Consider the following 22,636-nt stretch of genomic DNA (forward strand, 5'->3'; position numbering starts at 1 on the left):
AAAGTCACATATATGTCAGTAGTATTACGTGCACTCTACTCGAGCATCCTTTCGTATTGGTTCACATGCATTCCCCACAGTGATGGGTCACTGCTGTACGACGGAAACATTGGAATCTTCAGATGTTTCGTTTGTTGTCTGATGTCAATGACACGAAGTAAAATTTGTACACGTTCTATGACAAATTTGTTTCCAAACATTGTGAGAAGAGCGATAACCTAATTTATGAGTGGTGAAGGAACGTTTGGTGGGAAAAGTTTTTATGAACGTTAAACTAGCACTAGTTATCGTGAGAGCTGTCGAGCATCGTTATTTCCAGAGTTGCTGGATTTATGATTTTAAATACGAAAAAGATTACCTCAGATAGATAGTGAAATTACTATTTCAGGTGACTGCCAGCGTGGAAATTATTTGAAATTTGGTTAGTTAAAGAATCGGTGGCTAATTTCGTTCTCGGTTGGATTTTTCGGTTCAGTATTTATACGATTGCTATCGGTATGATTTACAGGTGTATTTTATTGCAGTTCACTGATATCAAAACATAACTTTGGCACTGTAATTGCACAACGCTAGTAATTTAATACCATTTAGTGAGGATCATTGATTAGATTATCAAGCAGCGAGTGGAGGTTGGTGAGAATGCGAAGAACAGTTAAACAGAAAGGAAGTTAAGAAACTGTTACAGGCCCGTGCGCAGGGGGGGGGGGGGGTTTGGGGGTTTTAACCCCCCCCCCCCCCCCCCATGAAGGATTTTTTTTAAATTAAGTTTCATGAACAATGGAGTACTTATTATATTAAAGTGCAAATAACTTGACAATTCATATTTTTTATCAATTTTTTATCAATTTATAAACTGACATAGTTTACATAGTGCATTCACGGAGAACCCTTCGATCATAAAATTGCGATATCGCAGTTTTTGATTTTTGCGATAGTTGATTTAACTAATTTCTTTTTGATTCAACCAATATGGTTTTTGATTTGCATTTATTCAAGTAGTTGAAAAATATGTTGTCTTGAATGCTGTCAAATGCCGGAGACAGTTGAAAGCAAAACAATAATCGCAATGCAGAATCAACAACTTTTTTAGTTGAAATCTGTTCGCGTCGCTTCAAAATGTCAATGAAAACAACATCGATGGTTAAAGCGTTTGGTGAAATTGTGTTCATTCGATTTGAGAATTTTATGATAACAAGTGTTCATCTAACAGCGGTGTTGTGATAAAGTTAACCTCGTTTAAGATGAAAAAGAATTGGTGACAAATTAGAAAATGTTAATGAATGATCATCTCGTAATCTTTCAGGTATGCGCAAAAATTTTATGCTTCAAATTCGATCATTATTTACTTCCAGCAGACTGTTTTACTTTCAGCTGTTTGTTACCGATGATGATGTTCATGCATTAGCAATAAAACGCTTTTGGACATGAATTTAATTTATAAAAGTAACAGGAGCGAAGGATTTCAAACACACAGAACGCGCTGCGATTGAATGGCGCGTTTGAATTGCCGCCGCAAAATTCCAATTCCCTGCGGTTGTTCAAAATTATCAGTGCATAACTTTAGTTCAACCGTTTGAAGGCATCATCTTTCAATACTCTTTTTTAGGTAAATTTAATAATTTCGCACTCGCCCCTCCGGGCACTTTTGCTGATTAAAAACGTTTTTCTACATCAGTCATTTCCGATCGAATCAGAAGTATTTTTTTTAAATTTAGATCTTTACTGATCTCGACTTGACATGATCATGAAAATAAAACAAATAAAACCGATTTATTTTTCAACTAACAGAATTTCGTTTCAATAACAACACCAGTTATTCCGACTAAAATATTTGTTGAAATTGAAAGGTATGTGTCCTCACTAATTGACAGCATTTTTTTTTCAAACAGTTAAATTAGTTGTTTCAACCATCGTTTCTGCTAATCGAAAAACAAAAATGACAGTTTAGTTAAAACAACAATCGATTAGTTGTACCAAATTTTAACCAATCGAATTCAGAAAATCAACTAATATTCTGGTTGATATGGGATCGCGGGTGGTTCCGTGTTGTCTTGATGAAAAAGGATTTTTTTCTCTGCATGTGCGGTCGTTTTTTTTTGCGATTTCCTCCTTCAAACGCACCTGTAAGTCAATATAATAATCACTGTTGATCGATTTACCTTTTTAGAGGTAGTCAATGAAAGCCATGCGTATCCCAAAAAACTGACGCCATGACTTCCCAAGTAACCATATGCATTATATCACTGCACATTTACAACTCTATTTTTACATTGTTAATGTATAATTACACTAATCCTACATACTTCAAAGCAATGTGCATTAAATTTGCATTCAAAACGTAACTGAGCATTATTTTACAACAATCTTCCGCCGTGCTATATATCGATATTCAATGCTTTATTTTTTATCAATTTATAAACTGACATAGTTTAAACCCCCCCCCCCCCCCCTTTAATGAATTCTGCGCACGAGCCTGTCAGAATTCGTTTTACATTGTCAATATAGTGGATGAGCCAATTGGACACCCCCCTCTCCCCTTGAAACCCCCCCCCCCCCCCCCCCATGGATGATTCCTGCGCACGGGCCTGAACTGTTATATCGAAATATAAATTGAAAGATCGATTACGTGAGAGTAATGCATTGTCGATTCATAATAAATCACTTCAAACAAGTGGGTATGGCTGATTATGTTAAGTGGAATTGCACACAAACACATCTAAAGTAGCATTGTTTTAGCTATATCTGATTATTGCTGCATGCAAATCTATTCTATATTGCAAAAGTGTTACGTCCCTTGACGAAAAAGTGGCATCATAAAAAGGACTGTGCCAGGCAGTGAGTCTGGCTTAGTGCCAGTCCCGCACAGTGGTAAAACTGAAATGTAATGCCTTAATTATTTTTCGGACTTATGGTAAACTTTTCTTTGCTGGTGTCTTCTGCACAGCTGTTCCAGTACGTGTGAAAAGGCACATAAAAGAAATTAACTTTTCACTGCAAGCAGATAAAAAGTATTCGTCTTCGACAACGTAGTAGACAATGTGTCGTTATTATAATCATGTCACTTCATTTACCCCTTACGGTCATTCGACGAGGTCTGTGGACAATGTAATTTATGATAATTTTGTTGAAGGAATAATTCCACTGACTAAAGCCGTTAATTTATACTTTTTTTATAAATATAAAAAATAGATTTTCGAATTCCAGTTCCAGTATCGAATCGTTTCTCAAAGCTCAATCGTTTTCTCAACAAGGCAAAATTTCAAAAGTGTAAATTCAAATTAAAGGATTCATGGTCCCATACAAAAGTAATGAATTTTATCCGATTTTGACTTCCAATTCTGAAATTACAGGATGATAAGTTTTTAAAATTCAAACCGATATAGCAGATGCCAATCCTAAAAAGCTTGAAAGTAGGACTCAAAACTATTGCAATTTATTCGTCATATTAATTTATGGCCATACGAATCGTTTTAGATTATGTTGGTTCCTGAATACCAGCTCTGGAAGCCTAAAAGGAACTTCCTTCGACATCTCATGGAATTTTCAATCGATTGTCACACGGTTAGATTCAAATTCGATCCGGTTTGCAGTTTCGACATTACATGGTAATAAGTGATTAAAATCTCAAATTGCGCTTAAAACGATGATCATTCAAATAATGTCATGAGAACTAACACACCGAAGAATATTCATGCAAAAAACACTTGCGGATTGATAAAAAAGGTATCATTTTACTACTAGGTGGAGTAAGCACATTTTTATACGCTAGTGTTACTAAAAGGGTTTCAAAAATCAGTTTATTCATTCTAACTTTTCTCACACTTACCCAAGGAGATATATATTATAAAAGCACACACCTCGAAAAAACCCTGCGATTTTACATCTTATAAGATGCACATAAATGGAGCATTGCAGTTCACTCAAAGTTACGTACAACAACATTTAACATTGTGTCTGAAATTCCATGATAACAAAAATCGTTGAAATAAAATAAACAGTAATAAAGATAGCAACTACCGCGATTTGAATCGAGAATCAATAGATCACAAGGTACGTCATTTAATCGACTGAGCCACAGAAACTGCTTGGCTGGTAAAAGGTGCAAATTTTCCGTCATTAGAGATCTTTAAGAATTTCATCGTATGAGGGATTAAGTCACCTGTAAAATTCATTTTTTTGCGAACGTGAAATAAAGACTGTCCCAGAAGGTATGGACGCACTTTGATTTGGCTGTAAATAACTTACAAGTGTTAGATATTCAAATTTTATTCGATACACTGATAATATTAGACTACAACAACAGAATATTATTATCAACATTTGCTACTTAGCCATTGTAGACGAGCTGGCGCAACTTCTTTCGAACGTTCCTCATTAAATTCCGTACAGGCTTCTTGGCGACAAGTTTTGACACTTTTTTCCAATCTTGTTCGAACTGTTGAATGGCTGCCGAGACATGTTTCTTAAGATGTACCTTCGTTAATGCCCAAAATTCCTCAATTGGTCGAAGTTGTGAGCAATTTGGTGGCTTCATGTCTCTTGGGACGAAAGTGACATTTTGGGTAGTATACTATTCTACCGTTGATTTCGAGTCATGGATAGAAGTAGTTTTTGTAAACATTCCTTGATGTATATTTCGCTGTTCATTGAAACAGTGGTGATGAAGGGTTTCGAAATCTTACCGCAGCTACAAATTGCTTGCCAGACCATAGCATTCTTACCAAATTTTTCGGCTTCAATCGATGTCTCGGACTGATTTAACACTTGCCCTTCTCGCGCCGTATAATATTGTGGTCCCGGCAAGGATTTGTAATCGAGTTTCACGTAGGTTTCGTCGTCCATGATTATGCAGTTCAAATTTCCAGTAAGAATCGTATTGTATACAGCTTTCGGACCCTCGGCCTGATCGATGCTTCTTGTTTCGGACTACGTTTTAGTTGTTTCTGCTTCTTATAGGTTCGAAGATTCAAACGGTCTTTAGCACGAAGAACATTTGACTTCGAAGTGCCCACATGTTTTACCACATCCCGAACTGAAACCTCCTTCTTTTGCTCGAACGACTTCAGTATATGTTTATCCAACTGAGGTTTTAGCAGAACCTTATTTTTTCCCCGTTTTCGGTTTATCCTCAAAGGTGTTATCCTCATCGAACTTCCTGATTGCATTTTGCACGGCTTTTTCACTTACTCCTTCCATTTTTGCTATCTTTCTCAGTGACAGTCCGCGTTCTGTGCACCATTTGTACACAATTTTTCGACGTTGTTCTGCTGAAGAATGTAAACAACAGGGCCATTGCGAAATGGTACTGGTTTTTGGTTGCGTCCATACTTTCTGGGACAGTCTTTAATAGAATACTGCAAAGCTCTATGAGTACTTTTGAAAATGTTTTGGATAGTTTTATATAAAAAACGGTCATGTTTTGTTATTAAATTTCTCGGAAGAAGGCAAAATATGGAGATCAAACCACTCATTTTTAAAAGTATTTTTTGATTTACATTGAATAGTATCCTAGGATTCTATAAGAGGATGAATATGTGATCTTCATGAAATTTGTGGAACTTACGTAATTAAATATTGTCTTGCACAATTGATCCTACTAAAAGATAACAAACACGATTTGATTTTCTAAATGGTTTAAACTACTAATACATGATGAATGTTTACTCTAGTCATTGTAGCTAAACAAGCTTCTCACATCCGGAGAATTTTCCGCTTGCTTGTTACTACGGAGTCAGGAAACGAAAGAAGTCTCATCAATTTATCTTCGTTAGCTAACGTTTCCTATGATTCCTATGATTCATTTCATTCCGGAATTAGAGGATAAAGTGTATTGAAAATGATACATTTACACTTGATGCAGCGTACCAAACTCGTAAAAAATTCTTTAAACTGGCCTCAAAACTACTCCAATCGGTAGCTATTATCAGTAGACGGCCAAAAAAAAATTGGTTCTGGCTATTCTTTCAAGAATCGAAGAAAATCATATGGTTGATATGAGAAAAGTATCATTTCAACACTAGGTGGATTAAAACAGAAGCCCGTTTAATTCTGAGTCCCAATGAATCCTCAAATAATTATACTTTTTTTTTTGTACAAAGCTGAGAGGATTGATACTAACACTATGCACTTAGAAAATTTGCAGTTGTATGACATAATCAAATAATTCAAAATTAAAGTTTCCTGAAATGTTTTGTAGCAACAAGTATTAAAGAAGAAAACTCAAAACGTCTTTCTCGTACCCGAGCCGACGGTTTTAACGTAGTAAGCGCAATTTCATTTCTTCGTACCTACTGGGTAGATATAAAGTGTTAACACGTGATATATTTCGTTCATTCTAGCCTGCACAATTGACTAAGCAGGAAGTAAAGCAACTACATCATTCCGATTTGATCAGGTCAAGAGCTCTATTTCAGTTCCAGTAACAAGAATTCAGTTCAGTGTTGAATCAATCCGCACAGGAAGCAGATCTGCTGCGGGACGTTCCCAGAGCTAGTTTCGATTCAAACACGAGCGATTACGTCATTCTGCTGCTGGTCGTTTGCATCAGAGAAAAATATAACGAAAAGCGAACAACGATGGAGAACATTATACGAACTCAATCCTACTAATTGCTTCAAATGTTATCTAAAGAACTATAAAGACTTCTTCTTTGCCAATCGGAGGTGAAAATCATCACTTTAGTGCAAATCTACAACAATTTGATTAGTTTTGTGCACTATTTCATGAACATCAAATTGTACGTGATATCTGCTTCTTAACAATTTACTACGCGTGGAGGCACATGTATTGATCTCGTGTTTACCAAAAACATCAATGCAGAAAACCGTTGATATATTTCACATTTTTCATATTTTAGGCCTATTGTGTCATTGATCAATGCAGCGAAATAATGTTTTCTCCACTGGAAGATTATAATCGGTTGAGTCAGCGGCATCCATAGTAATTCGAATTCAACTTGTTACTCTCCAATACCAACGCCTTCATGTAAGGTTCTTTTCAGAACTACTACTGTTTTATTATAAAAAACTATACATTTTTTTGTGATATTTAATTGTATGTCAGGATGTTTGATGAAACTAATCCTTACTTTTGTGTTGATGCATCGTTTTCAATTCCAGTAGTGAAGAAGGGAAATGCTTGCACAATTTACACAACCGATCCACTAACTGATATTCGGAAGTGTGAAGGAAGCTTGTCAGTTTCATCCATATTCACGTCATCCAGTTATGTCTCTGAAATAACCATCCGCCTTTTTTATTAGAAATTTTTGCACATTCAAAAATTCAAATGACCATTTCATTTAAAATATTGTTCATTGTTTTGAACATAAACAATACCAGTATAGTACATTTTCTCCTCCAGATGGGATTATTGCAATTCGAAGCAATGTTGCTAGAGTACTAGAAAATATCAACAATTCTTAGTTGAATTGAATTGAAATATAGTTCTGTTTACTTTTAAATGTTCAGTGCCTGCGTAAAAAATAAAAGGTCGGATTGACCTGGTAGCATGTGAGGATTATAAATTGTATCTAATAATCACTACTGGCACTCCGGTTATTAAATCGATGAGCATGCTTATCCGCATCCATCCATGCATCCTATCACTACGATTTAGGTCAGGGTTAGGCAATCCTATGTTTATATATATATATATATATATATATATATATATATATATATATATATATATATATATATATATATATATATATATATATATATATATATATATATATATATATATATATATATATACATATATATATATATATATATATATATATATATATATATATATATATATATATATATATATATATATATATATATATATATATATATATATAAACAGAGACGTAGTCAACGTCAAAACTATCACGTGAAAAACTTTACTATATGATATCGCGGTTAAAAACTGTTCTATTGTCTATCCTACCTGGATGCAGCAAACAAGTCACACTATTTGTAATCCTAGCCCACTAAAACTAATTCTTTTCTATGTCTGACTTTCTCTTATTCGGTAAACTAAAACTTGGAAATTGTGCAAACAAGTTTTGTGCCATAAATCTTCTTTGCTTAAACTAATTTCACTATGTACGTACCAGCAGAAGTTGAAAAAACCCGCACTTTTTTTCTGAAAAAACACTGAGCCATTGTTTTGTCACCCAGCAAAAGAACATCACCGGTTTAAATTGTTTTCTACTCACAATAATGCTTGTTTTTTTCCTACTCCTACTCTTTCTCGTTTTTTTTTCTTGTTTTCAGTGTACTCCCATTCCTGGACTGGGCTTCCGCCGTGGATCCTATCGGTGCGTGTGCCGGAAGGGGTTCTACTTTCCGGATACCAGCCTTGAGCAGAAATGGTTCAACGGAACGACACTCGAGGAGGAGTATGAAAAATTAATGCTGGTAAGTAGCAAAGTGTTTGCCCCAAATTTGCGATTGTTTATCGGATGAAAATGCCGGTTTATTTATGTTTGGTTTACTTCTAGTTATGTTAAGATGTTCTTGATTCATGGCAATGCTGCAAATAATTTGATTACAATTTTAATGCTGTCAAAATTGGATTATTTTTTCATACCCCGTTTATTTCCATAGAACGAATTCAGCAGCTACAATGGTCCGGCATCGTATGAATGTCTTCCGTGTGCCGAAGGTTGCGATGCTTGCATAGATGCCTCGCCGTGTGTGGCTGCTCTGAACTGGACAATGCGCACTGGAATTCTGGTGCTTGCCTGCACCGTCATCGGACTGCTTCCCCCGGCAGCATTGTTTACTTTTCGCTATCAACAAGTTAAGGTAAGCAAACTGAAATTATGGAACGTGCAGAATTTCCTATGCTGCATTCATGGGATTGTTCTATTAGTATGTAGTTAAATACATCGAAGCATTGGCAAGGAAATATTCGACTCGAAAGGCTAATTTTCCTTTCATTGTGGAAATTATCGTACTGTATGATATATATTGAATCCGAAGGCTTTGCAAGTTAAATTTCATGACACATTTAAGTAGAAGACGAAGCAAAGACAAAGAAGTTTTTGAAAATATTTATATGAAGAAAAAAGAACTGTTGGAAAGTTTTAAGGTCTACAATTAAGCACTCAAATTTAATTAGGTGTTTGGTGAGACTGGTTCTATTCGATATTATGTTTCGCTTTGAAGAAATATCGATCGCAAAACGAAAAAAAAACATAACATTGTAATATTGCTGCTCGACTTCACCACACCTAATGACATTGTATACTATCAGGCGTTGAAATAAATTCGTAGCATTTTTTTGTTGTTTAGATTATAGAGGTTTTAAACTTAAGGTCATTCGCCTAAGTGCTACTCTGACAAGCCATGCGCCATAGATCGAAACAAATGGTAATCGGATGGAGCATTGTCCGCTGAATATGGCTTGTAGGGCAGGCTTTACGACTAACTTTGTCGTGGCGACATTTATATTGCGACCGCTTTTCCTGCAATGCTCTGTAAAAACGTATCATTTGTTGTCTGTATAAGATAAAGAGTGGCAAAGCGGAGACAGAGGCAAAGCGGGGTATGCTTGACTTCTCGTCTCGTCTTTACCATGCCTTTTCGTCAATTTGCTTGTAGAAGTATTGTATTTATGACACGAGTATTGTGTTGTTTTCCGATACGTCCTTATAATCATTCGAAATTTTCAATAGCACGTAAGTTTTCTAAATTCATATTGAAAGACCTGTTTAATCCACCTAGTGGTGCTATAATGCCGTTCTCATATAAATTTCTTTTTCGTTTTATTCAAAAGATATTTTTATTCAGGCCTATTTGCATACAAGCTTTACGTGGCCGCCGATTTTTAAAATAAAAAAAATACGCCTTACTTCCCTTTCGATGGACAGAACTGCGGGGGAAGATCATGCACGCGTACTTCTATGGCCTTGTACACCATGTAAATAGGAATTTTAAAATGTAACATTGTTCTGATCAACACTGTGCAAGTCGTTGTTAACACTCCAAATACCAAGCGTCAAAAAAAGTTGGTACGGTAACTTCGAGCTATCATAGCTCAGCTGTTTTTCAACGAATCTCAATAAATTTTACACCCTCGAATTTTGTGAAGTTCGTTGATTGATTCCAAAAATTTGTGACAGACGATTGGAACAGGAAAACCAATGAAAATTTGATTTTTCCCGTTCCAAGTTTTTTTTCATTCGCCTAATATGCCCTATCTGCTTTCCAATTTTCTTTCCTTTGGCATAAACGTCGCATAGAAAATATTGAATACTTCAACTTTACCGAGTCATAACTTTGTTGTTAGTCAACAGATCTTCAAAATTTGTTCACCATTGGAAAGGTACTACTTCCACAAGTAAAATGCTCTGAAAAAAACTGAAAATAGGGTTGTCTACCTAAAGTTATAATGAAAACTGTAGATAGATGACCTAAGAAAAGATGAGACTTTTTACAATGATCGTAAATATCTCGAAATTCAAAGCGATGACCTATATATTTTTACACATACACATCGATTGCTAGTGATACCAGCTACAATTTTCGCTCAACTACCATTCCTACACAATCAAAAGAAAACATTAAGAAATCGATGAATTTATAAATATATATGTATTTTTCATTTTTTTTCACATGTTTGTATATAACTCAAAATATAAAGCGATGACATGTACATTTTTTGATTCAAAATATTGGATTCATTGTCAGAAACAATGCATTGATGATCAAAATTATATATCCGTTCAAAGAATCTCAAGAAATTTGGTACAAATACAGAGAATTTCTATTATTGGGAAAATTTTGCCAAAAAAAATCAAAACAAACCTTTTATTTTTTTAGTTGGAAATTTATTATGAACAAAATTTACAAAAACTTGGATTTCACTGAAAATCTTCAAAATTTTGGTAAATATACCTAAACTCTAAAAATAGTTATGTTTTTGTATTTTACAAAAGATCTAAACAATTTTTATACACAACCCAAACGGAATTGATAACTACTAAAATAAGGTTTATTTGTTTTAGGTTTTCCGGATGCAGGACGATTGATTTTCTCAAAAAATCGGTAGAAGATCGGAAATTTCACAATTTCTGATATATATTGCGTTCCAACGTTCCTGCAAATCAAAGTGAAAATATTGAAATCCGTTTTGATTTAATCTTTTTCAAAGAGACGTAGAATTTGTTTTTTAATGATAAAATAAATTTTGTGACTACACAAAATTTTTTTAATTATTTCAATGGCTTTGTACAATAAGAAATAGAACGTAAATTATATGAATTTCTTATACTAACCCATGGCAAAAGAAACCAACTACAATTTAAAAATAAATATATTGCTTGATTTTTTTTACAAGCAATTAAGAACATAAACATATACCTTAAATTTTCCGCTATTCTAAACGACATCAATTATAATCGATAGAATAATAAAATTTAAATATCGAAAACTTAGAATTATTTCGGAATGTATAGAATTCGAAAATTATTTGAATTTTCTATTAGTAAACAATTCAGAAATAGTAGAATTCCGAATTTAGCACAAAAATCACACGAAATTAAGTAAAACTTGTTTTTATCCACCTAGTTGTGTAATGATGCCTTTCTCATATCTCTCTTATTCTCATAAATTCTTCAAACAGTTTTGTTTGATTGTATTCTTCAAACAGTTTTGTTTGATTTTTGAAAAACATGAAAGCTAGTACATGAACTAGTGTAACATACAAAATGAAACAGTTCTCAAATCGATTAGGCCATTTTTCTCAGTGAAGTAAGTTCCACTATTTCAGGTACTTATGAAACTGGAATCGCCCCGAATATTGGCTTTGCAGCAGCTTTTGCGATTAACACCAACCAACAAATCTATTTGCAGCTAACAGTTGTCTTCGTCTCGAAAAACAACCTCTTCGTTTGAATGCTTTTTACTGAATGAAACCCTACACCTATGTTATCAGAACTAATTGGCTCAAGTGGCATGTTCCTCTAGTTATTTGGAGATTCGTGCCTTGCGTAGCTTCTCATCAACTTCCTGATGGGAAGGGAAGGATAAAAGGAACATGGAAGGGAATTGGGAAGAGGGTGAGGTGAGAAAACAGCACAAAACATAAAGAAATAAATCGTCCTGCATCCCCGAAAGAATGCTGAACGAGCTGCAGGTGCCAAAATGCACGGTTGATGAAACCTCCAACCACCGAGAGGCCTTAGAGATTTTACAAAAGCGACACCATTCTGCATTCCCCGAAGAATGCAGAACGATTGCTTCCCGAATATGCACTTGAATCAAATTGACACTTTAGAAGACAAAAATATATTATTTTCATATACAGCTAATAAATCACTTACATGATATGAATATTTTTCAATGAAAAAACCCAATGTTTGAACATAATTTAAAAAAATAAGAAAATATCTCCTCCTCCTTGTTTAATAAACATGCTCGAAAATATTTTCTGTCAAATACAAGAAACGGATTTTTTTTCGTTTGCCTCAATGTTAGATATATCAGTTTAAAAATAACCTGTTTTGAACTAGTTTTGCTCATAACTTCGGTTCAGAAACGCCAGTCATTAAAACTTGGTTTTAACAAACTCTAAAAGATGTTCAAAGATACCTATACGAAAAGAGAAAAATATAAATGCTAGAGCAAAAAATCTGATTTTTTGAGGAACACCCTAAGTTGCTCTTTAAAAATAGCTGTAACACTAAAACCGTTGCAGATGGTGTCCTCAGCAAAGCTGCTCGATATAAGTTTATCTACAATTGTGCCGTAGAATGCGGTCCTCTATCTCAATACATCCGGAAAATAAGTTTTGAATCACCTTAATAATAAGAGCCACCCTAATACCATGTACATCGACATATGGCTTATATTCACTGATCATTTGTTTTGAAGAGATCATAGCTCTAAAGTATAAGGTTAAGCCACAAATGTTTTTGCCCCCCTAAATTGTGGACCCGGACCACTGTGCAATGCAATTTAACTCGGAAATTTTAAAATTTCCGATCTTTTACCTATTTTTCGAGATTCTTCGGCAAACCTACAACAAAATCAGAATTTGAGTAGTTATCAATTGCGTTTGGGTTGTGCATAAAAATTGTTTAGATCTTTTGTCCAATACAAAAATATAACTATTTTTAGAGTTTTAGGTTATTTACTAATTTTTTTAATATTTTCAGTGAAATCCTAGTTTCATTTTTTTTGTAAATTTTGTTTTTTTTTTGCCTACCACACTCTCCCTCACCAAAGAGCTCCAATTTGTGAAGCACCCTGGTAGTGGACGCAAACTAATATCAGCTAAAAAAATAAATAATCTGGAAAAATACTACTAAAAGAAAGTCTTACGTTACAATACGCTGAGATGTTTGTATTTTCATGATGTGCAATTAAACTTTATTAATAAATATTGCGGAATCCCAGTGAAATTGATTTCCTTTTAAGGGATCCACAATGATACAGGCTAACTGAAAAAAATTAAACAAGAATGAATTACTGTTGACAGTTTGCAAAACAAGGAATAAATTAAGGAACTACATTAATTAAATATCTCGTTCAGTCTATGCTTTAAATGATACTTCAGTCTAGCCCCGAATAAGGCACGGCTGGATGTTCTTTGAATGTCAAGTGGAAGTGCGTTATATTGATTGGTTATAATAAATTTCCAACTAAAATAATAAAAAAATATGTCATTAAATTTAAAAGTTTTGATTTGATTTTGTTTGACAAAATTTTCCTAATAATAGAAATTCTCTGTATTTGTACCAAATTTCTTGAGCTTCTTTGAACGGATATATAATTTTGGTCATCAATGCATTGTTTCTGGTAATGATTCCAATATTTTGAATCAAAAAAATGTACATGTCGTCGCTTTAATTTTTGAGTTATATACAAACATGTGAAAAAAAATGAAAAATTCATATATATTTATAAATTCATCGATTTCTTAATGTTTTCTTTTGATTGTGTAGGAATGGTAGTTGAGCGAAAATTGTAGCTGGTATCACTAGCAATCGATGTGTATGTGTAACAATATATAGGTCATCGCTTTGAATTTCGAGATATTGACGATCATTGTAAAAAGTCTCATCTTTTCTTAGGTCATCTATTTATAGTTTTCATTATAACTTTGGGTAGACAACCCTATTTTCAGTTTTTTTCAGAGCATTTTATTTGTGGAAGTAGTACCTTTCCAATGGTGAACAAATGTTGAAGATCTGTTGACTAACAACAAAGATATGACTCGGTAAAGTTGAGGTTCTTAATATCCGATTCGCGATGCAGGTGCCGCATGAATGCAGATAGGGCACATTTTGAGCTTGAAAAAAAAATTGGAACGGGAAAAATCAGATTTTCATAAGTTTTTCCTAAACGGTCGTCAATAATGCCATACTTAAAATAATCTGCAAACTTCACAAAATTCGAGGGTGTAAAATTTATCAAAATTGGTCAAGTAAAAATTGAGCTATGATAGCTCAAAGTTACCGTTCCAACTTTTTTTGAGGCTTGGTGCTTCGCGTAACTTTTTGAGGGTTGGTATTAGGAGTGTTAACTAAAGCGAAAACAATTGCATCTCTTTCACGTTTGAGCATAATGTACATACAGTTAGACGCCTTGTTGAATTGACATACATTATTATGCGGCGAATGACCAGAAACGGTTAAAGTCGCAAATAAAATAAAACAAACAAACAAACATACATTATTACAGTTACATTATTAGGTTTATGTCAGAGTGAGCGCGGAACGCGGACCGAAGCGAAGCGATTCAATGCGATATACTGTTTTCGCATCGGATTCACTCTGACAGGTTTGCTTTGATCAAATGTAACTAGCTCACACGCGCGTCCAGACGCTTCGCGCGATGCGACAAAAATCGAATTTTAGCTTATCAGCCTGCAAATCCGAAACCGGAGGTCGTATCTCGGTTTAAAAGCTGGTTTTCACAGTGATTGCATTTTTACAAACTTAGATTCAAATGAACAGTCTCTTGGTCCCATAGATTGTCATTGAATTTTACCCGGATCGAACATCCGGTTCGGGAGCAACGTGTGCAAAATAATGAAGAAAAAGTACACTCGATTTTCTCAGAGACCGTTTGCCCGATTTTCCTCAACTTAGATTCAAATTAAAGGCCTCATACTTTCTTAGCTTGCTATTGCATTTTATCTGAATCCTACTTCCGGGTCCGAAGTTACGGGATAAAATGTGCAAAATGAACTTAAAAAGTGCATTCAACCTTCTCAGAGACCACTCATCCAATCTTCACAATTTTAGGTCGTATGGAAGGTTTTATAATCGAATTTCATCTAGATACAATTTCCGGTTCTGAAATTACAGGCTGATAAGTATAAAAATTTCATGTACCTGAAGTGTTTTTATACATGATACTGAAAATCAAGCCAAATACATTCAAATAGCCGTATAACTCTTTTATTAGGTATTGTTATCCACCCTGGTCAAACCAAACTCTGAAATGTTTTAGAAGATCTAAACGAACAGCTTTAAAAAAGTATAGTAAACATCTCTCTGTATTACTAAGATCTTATTACCTGTTTCATTACAATCGTTACAAACAATTAAATAAAGCGCTCCACTATGCATATCACCGTCGCATCCAGAACAATCTTAGAACTCATCCTAAAAGTTTTGGAACCACGTGAATGATCAAAGAAAGGAAACGGGTCTACTAATTCTATGTCTCTTGGCAATCTACGATCATCAACCACGTCCGATATTTGTAATCTTTTTTGCCAACAATTCAGCAGCGTCTTTTGCGTAGAACCATTGACTAATCTTCACATTCTTGAAGCTGTGAATAATGTCCCACTACCACATCCGATGATAATAACAGTATTATAATAACTGGAGTAAATTATTTCAGAATTATTTTGTAACAAATTTTGAAATATTTTGGGCTGGTAAGCTGTTAAAATAACAAAAATCATAACAAAAAGGACTCTAGCGGGAACAGAATCGTAACAGATTTTGAAACGTTTGTATCACAATTACTGAATGTGATACAACTACAGAAGTCCGAAAGCAGAAATTTATGACAATAGTTGTAAAAAATTAGATAGCAAATTTAACACAGAAAGACTATATCACAGCTAACTACTAGCATCGTTTCAATACAAAATTGTTTAATGATTTTTTTATTAAATGAATAATTTATATAGTGATCTAATTTCTTCTTTTAGTTTTTGAAATTTTGATCATTATATTTCCATATGAAGCAACGGAAGAACTCAGTTCGGTTTTACATCTCATCCAAGTCAGTCGATAAAACAAAACCGCTTACGTTCGGGACAGAAGAAACCAAGTACAGTATTGTGTAGTGAACAATAGAACGACCTCGAAATGAGTGAACCAAACGAACAAAAGCTACCGCCGACACGAAAGAATACAATTATTGTTGACTTCAGGCAGTGCAAAATTCGACCTTCGATACGAGAACTTAAAGGTTTGTTTAAGGAGCAAATGCATCTTGACATTAAACGTGTGCATTTACTTCAATGCAATAAGACGAATAATGTTGTTTACATCCAGTTTTATAAAGAGTTGGATGCAATTCAATTCGCAAAAGACAATAACAATGTGCACTATGTGGAGCATGACAACATTAGGTCCAACATTCCAGTATATATGGATGATAGTGCTATAGAAGTACGTGTGCATGATCTTCACTCAAGCGTCACCGATTCTTATATTCGCAAAACTATGTCCCAATACGGAGAGATTCTCTCTATCGAAAAATAAAATTTTTTCCCCGGTATTCTAAATGGCGAACGTGTATTACGCATACATTTGAAGAAGCCTATACCTTCTTATATCAAGATACAAGAATTCCGTGCAAATCACTTGTTACCTATGACAATCAGATGGCCACATGTCAATATCGCCAAAAATCTGTTCACTACGGTAAGCAATGTGATAAATTGGACAAGGAGACAACTACACCAAAGGACAACGGTGCTTCCTTCACACCAACCCCAAGCAATTCCAGTACACCTGTGACAGCCACCAACAACAATGAAGCATCCCCTTCAACGAATCCATCATCATCCCCTATAGAACAAAGTACACCAGCTGCAGTTAACAACTTATCATCCAACCAACCAGCAACCGCATTCAATGTACAACAAGCCTCATCTTCAACAACTAGCAATGAAACCAATAACAATACCACCGATGCGGCAATGGATGACGAGACGAACCACGAACGAAGTGCCCCTCAATCCTCGCAGGACGGAAATGGAAGCTCCTCTCCCCCTAGAAAAAGGATGACAACGAGATCCAACTCAAAAAAAAATTATTTAAAACATCGGATCAATCGGCCACGTAAAGCTTGTACGCAAATAGGCCTGAATAAAAAAGATCTTTTAAATAAACAAACAGAAGAACTCATTTTTTTCAATTAATGAACTTCATCATGAGTCTTGCAAATGAAAATTCAAAACATCATTACTGATTTTGTTATTATATTGTTATCATAAGTTTTAACTTTCAACTGTATTCATTTATTAAATATCTTAAGATAACACAAATTGTTATACACATCAACTGTTAATATACTTGTGTTGTGATTTTGTTATGTGCATCTTATCGGGTATGCTCCCCTATTGGATCATACCCTGTTGTCACAATGGATACAATGAAAACTAAGCTGAAAAAATTTAACAAGCTGGGCCTGATGGCATTCCGTCTATAGTTCTCAAAAAGTGTTCGGAAAGTTTATTAGCTCCATTGGTGATATTATTTAATATATCCTTATGCTCTGGATTTTTTCCCGAACCATGGAAGAAATCATTCATCTTCCCCGTATTTAAAAAAGGCAATAAATTTGAAACATCGAACTACAGTGGAATTGTCGCTTTGTGTGCTGTATCTAAGCTCTTTGAATAAGTCGTTTTGGATTTCATCATACACAAATGCTTATATGATATATGTTCAACTCAGCATGGTTTCATGCCAACACGATCTATATCTACGAATCTTGTATGTTATACTTCCTATGTCATTCAGTCGTTACAGGCGCGACATCAGGTTGACGCTATATATACTGACTTCTCCGCTGCTTTTGATAAAATAAATCGCCAAATAGCTATTGCTAAACTAGGAAGACTCGGATTTAGCGGTCCTTTTTTTAACTGGCTGCAGTCTTATTTGATTAACCGGTAAAATCGGTGGCTGCCTAGCCGCACCCTTTCTAACTAACTCGGAGGTACCTCAAGGTAGTCACATCCCACCCTTTTTATTTTTGCTGTATCTGAATGATTTTTGCTGTATCTGATATCCTAGCTATATTGAGCGCTGTAAACTTGTCGATTTAGACTTGTTATCCGTACGCCGAGATATCTGTAGAACTATTTTCGTGACGGATTTGTTACAATCTCAAACTGTTAAAGGTTAACTGTTAAGACTTTGTTAAATCGTATTTGCCCATTTCGTACACTCTATTGTTCACTGCACTGTATTGTCTTTGTTTCTGTAGTCGCGACCGTAAGAAATTTTCGACTGTGTCGTTTGCGATGCGAGCACGAACTGACTAGATTCGTTCGTCGAAATTAACTCGGACGTCCCTTCTACTTTTTCTTTGTCATCCACCACCCGTTTTTCGATCACTAACCAGATCTTCATACCGATTCTAACCCCGTCATTTTCTCTGTCTTCTACCATCTTCTTTGGTCACTAATTAGATCTATATGTCGATTCTAACACCGTCGTTAGCCCACTCTCGTTTACCACCCCACCCCCTCACCAACCCTTATATAACATTTACCTACCCACTTTTTTCTTCTCTCTCCCCTTTTAAGCAAGAGCTGTTTATTACTGCCCTGTAATGCTTGGTGTCATCAACTAGTTATAGATAGGATTATAGATTTAGTTTTAATTGTTAGTTTCATCTGTTAGTGTTAAGCCCAAATGTATCTGTTGGATCATTGTAATCTGTTGATACAAATGATGTGGAGGTTTTTATGCCTGCTGGAGAGAGAGAGAGAGAGATTGTGGAGGTTTTATGCCTGCTGGAGAGAGGCTTTTGCCTGCTCCAAAATAAATGAATGAGTAAATAAATATTGTTAGTTGATAATCAAATACGTTGATATTGGGTATACCGGATCATCGTTCGTGGTTCCGGAAGTACCGGGAAAGTACTCGTGTGTTCTAAACCGTAGATCACTCCAATTTCTCAAAAACGGTCAGACCGATCTTCACAAACTTGGATATTAATGAAAAGTATTATGTTTTCACAAGTTGTTGTAGAATTTTTTCCAAATCTGGATTCCGGGTCCGCAAAGACAGTGTAGTGTGCGTGAAAAAATCAATTGTTGACGCAATATTGCCTTCATCAATATTTGTGAACGGTATTATCATGAAATTTGCTGGAGTATCCCACTCTGCATCTGAACATGTGGCAAACAGGAACCAACAAAAAAAAAATTTTTTTGGATCGTTCTGACCAATTACTTGACGTAACGAATAATTAAGATAAAAATAGGTTCTAGTCGGGTTATTGGTCACTGAAGCCTATGCAAATTTTTATTTGCAATAAATGTCTCATTTAAATAGTGAAAAAAATAATTAAACAAAAATGTCCTGCTTGGGAGTTTTCGATATGTGTTCCTTTGATATTCAATACTGAAAACATTCGCAAGTATATTTATTTTTTCCGATGATTATTAAGTAGCACTAAATTTTGTTGAGTAAAATTATTTTGGTTATTGCTTTTGAATTTCAGATATGTCTTGATCACATAGATGAAAAAAAACTGATTTCAAGCATAGGCATTCTCTGAACATGTTTCAATAATATTAAAATTTGTTCTTTTGGAAATTGTAACTGGAATCGGATGACCTTTTCTACTACACCAGGATCCAATTAGAAAGGAATTTAGCGTCAATGTTGCAGGAGTCGGCCAGCACTGAAAACGAAATGTGTCATAATCGAATCGTGCTAAATTCGAAAGGGTACTGCACTAAGCTGCTCCAGCAGTGTCGTGAAGTTTTTGCCTCTGTTGAAGTTTCCAACGATGCTTGCCTATCTCAACTTAAGCTGAGCAAAGCAGCTTTTCCAACCAAATGCGTCACATCAACAACTTTCTCTCCGATGCAGCCAAAACAAAAGGGATGGAAAATGTTGAATTTCGTTCCCAGCAATCGCTGAGAACGTTGCAGCAACTTTTGGCTACAGAATCACAGCATCTTGACGTGGCACAAGATAATATGCTAATCCAGCATATTATTGTGCAAATTGAAGCATAATACCACTGGATACCAAACTTCTCCGTAGATTTCAATTTGCTTGGACTAACTTTTTGCTACCATCGATGCACACGGAAAATTCCCTTCACATTACCTTAAATGATAACGAAGCCTCTTGTGTTTACAGTTCACCTCAAGTGATCAATTTACCTTTCATCTTTTAAATCGAGCTCATCGGTCATGTTTTCAATGAAATATGATACAATTCTGTCACAATAATTATGTACCACATCATTATGAAACGAGACCGGCTTTTGCTATCATAAGAAAAGCCTTCTTCCAATATAGAGAAAACTTGAAAACAACAGGAAAGCTACTCGTCATACAAGATTGTGACACGTAATCAAATTTTTATCAACGGTCTTAAAAATAAGGAGTCTGATAAAACTTTAATTGCTGGCAATTGCGTGACAAAGCCTCGACAGCAATACTTTGCTTAGTCATTTCAATTGAAAGACTGACAGAATGTTGAAGGTAGGCAAGATTTCCGCACAATGACAAATCGTGACAACTTGCGTGATTTTCGAACTATTCGTCTACTCTGCAGTCAGGAAGTATTGTGGTTTGAGGTTTAATTTCCGGCACGTTCGGAGTCTATGTTTCAACCACAGCTGACTAACTAACCAATGTTCACTGCAATATTCTCTGAGTCGAAAATTCATCGACGCCGTAGAAACTAACTCTTCGTCATAAGTAGGTAGGATATAAGTCAAGAGGAAGAACTTCTTCGCTAACGAGGACAACTTTTGTTTGCAAAACTTTCTTATGATACCCAGCGACACCCCGTGACTTATGTTCTTTCGCCTCTGCTTCTTTGATCCCTCGCAAGGAAACATTAATTTTAATGTTTTTTCCTTTCAACCTCCTGTTTTATGGCGGATAAACTCTGTTCGTGGTTGGAAAAGTATGCATATCCTACGGGTGAGTTATTATCGTTTTAAGCTCTCAGATTTGCTCCTCTCCTTGCTATCTTTCACGCATAAATCTGAGATAAAGATAATCAGATATTGATGCATTTTCTAGAAGACTTGGCAACTACATACTATTTTGACATTCTGCAGTGATTATACGTCAAACGGAATATATAGCTTCTGGTCGTTATTTGTAAACATATTACAGAAATACGAATTTCGGCGGGTGAGTAATGTCAGAGACACAACCGGATGGACTTACTTATTTGACCATTGAAAGCTTACAGTGAGTTCAATGTGTTTCGCAGTGTTGAAAATCAGAAATATTGTAATTATTGTAATAATGTTGTAAATATAAAAAATAGGTATAGAATTCGCTCAAACTTTAGAAAAAAATTCCCGAGGCCCGGAGAGCCAAATGTCATATACTAATCTATTTAGCTCGACGAACTAAGCAAATGTTCGATTTTGATCAAACTAATCGCAAATGAAAGGTCTCCCCGTCACTTACTTACTCTTACTCTATCAGTCGTAGACCACGCGGGTCTCTGCTGTATACAGGAGGCGTCTCCATTCAACTCGGTTTATGGCTGTTCGCCGCCAGCCTCAGAAGCTGCGAAGGGTCCGCAGGTCGTCCTCAATTTGATCGATCCATCTTGCCCGCTGCGCGCCTCTTCTTCTTATACCGGTCGGATCATTATCGAAAATCATTTTAACCGGGTTGTTCTCCGACATTCTAACAACATGCCCGGCCCACCGTAACCGCCCGACCTTGACCGTTTGGACGAGGGTTGGTCCTCCCAGCAACTGGTGCAGCTCATGGTTCATTCATCTTCTCCACGTACCGTCTTCCATCCGCACTCCGCCGAAGATGGTTCGCAACACCTTCCGTTCAAAAACACCTAGTGCGCGTTGATCCTCCGCAAGCATTGTCCAGGACTCGCGCCCGTAGAGGATAACCGGTCTAATCAGCGTTTTGTAGATAGTTAACTTCGTACGACGGCGAATTTTGCTGGATCGTAGCGTCCTGCGCAGTTCAAAGTAAGCACGATTTCCTGACAATATGCGTCTCTGAATTTCTCTGCTGGTGTCATTATCGGCAGTCACCAGTGAGCCCAAGTACACGAACGCGTCGACCATTTCGATTTCATCACCACCAATCAGAACTCGTAATGGGTGGCTGACGTTATCTTCTCTCGAGCCCCTGCCTTTCATGTACTTTGTCTTTGACACATTGATGTCTAGTCCGATCCGCTTGGCCTCAGCTTTTAGTCCGATGTACGTATCTTCCATCTTCTCAAAGTTGCGTGCTATAATATCAATATCATCAGCGAAACCAAGTAGCTGGGCGGACTTTCTGAAAATCGGGCCACTCGTGTCTATCCTCGCTATTGTTCTTATCACATCCTCCAAAGTAATGTTGAATAGCAGACACGAAAGGCCATCACCTTGCCGTAGCCCTCTGCGAGTTTCGAAGGAACTCGAGTTTA

The 22,636-nt window shown here is 35.7% G+C and overlaps 1 protein-coding gene across 2 annotated transcripts in view; it reads left to right on the plus strand.

Moving 5' to 3' along the window:
* LOC131436379 (uncharacterized) overlaps positions 1-22,636 on the plus strand; it is a 731,094-nt gene that overhangs the window by 517,341 nt on the left and 191,117 nt on the right. For both annotated transcript variants that reach the window (XM_058605077.1, XM_058605076.1), the window contains 2 exons: positions 8,268-8,411; positions 8,601-8,801. In XM_058605077.1, coding sequence (XP_058461060.1) covers positions 8,268-8,411; positions 8,601-8,801 — 345 coding nt within the window. The remainder of the gene's footprint in view (positions 1-8,267; positions 8,412-8,600; positions 8,802-22,636) is intronic.

The sequence above is a fragment of the Malaya genurostris genome, chromosome 3 (assembly GCF_030247185.1).
Source record: "Malaya genurostris strain Urasoe2022 chromosome 3, Malgen_1.1, whole genome shotgun sequence".
In the NCBI taxonomy this organism is placed as follows: Eukaryota; Metazoa; Arthropoda; class Insecta; order Diptera; family Culicidae; genus Malaya; species Malaya genurostris.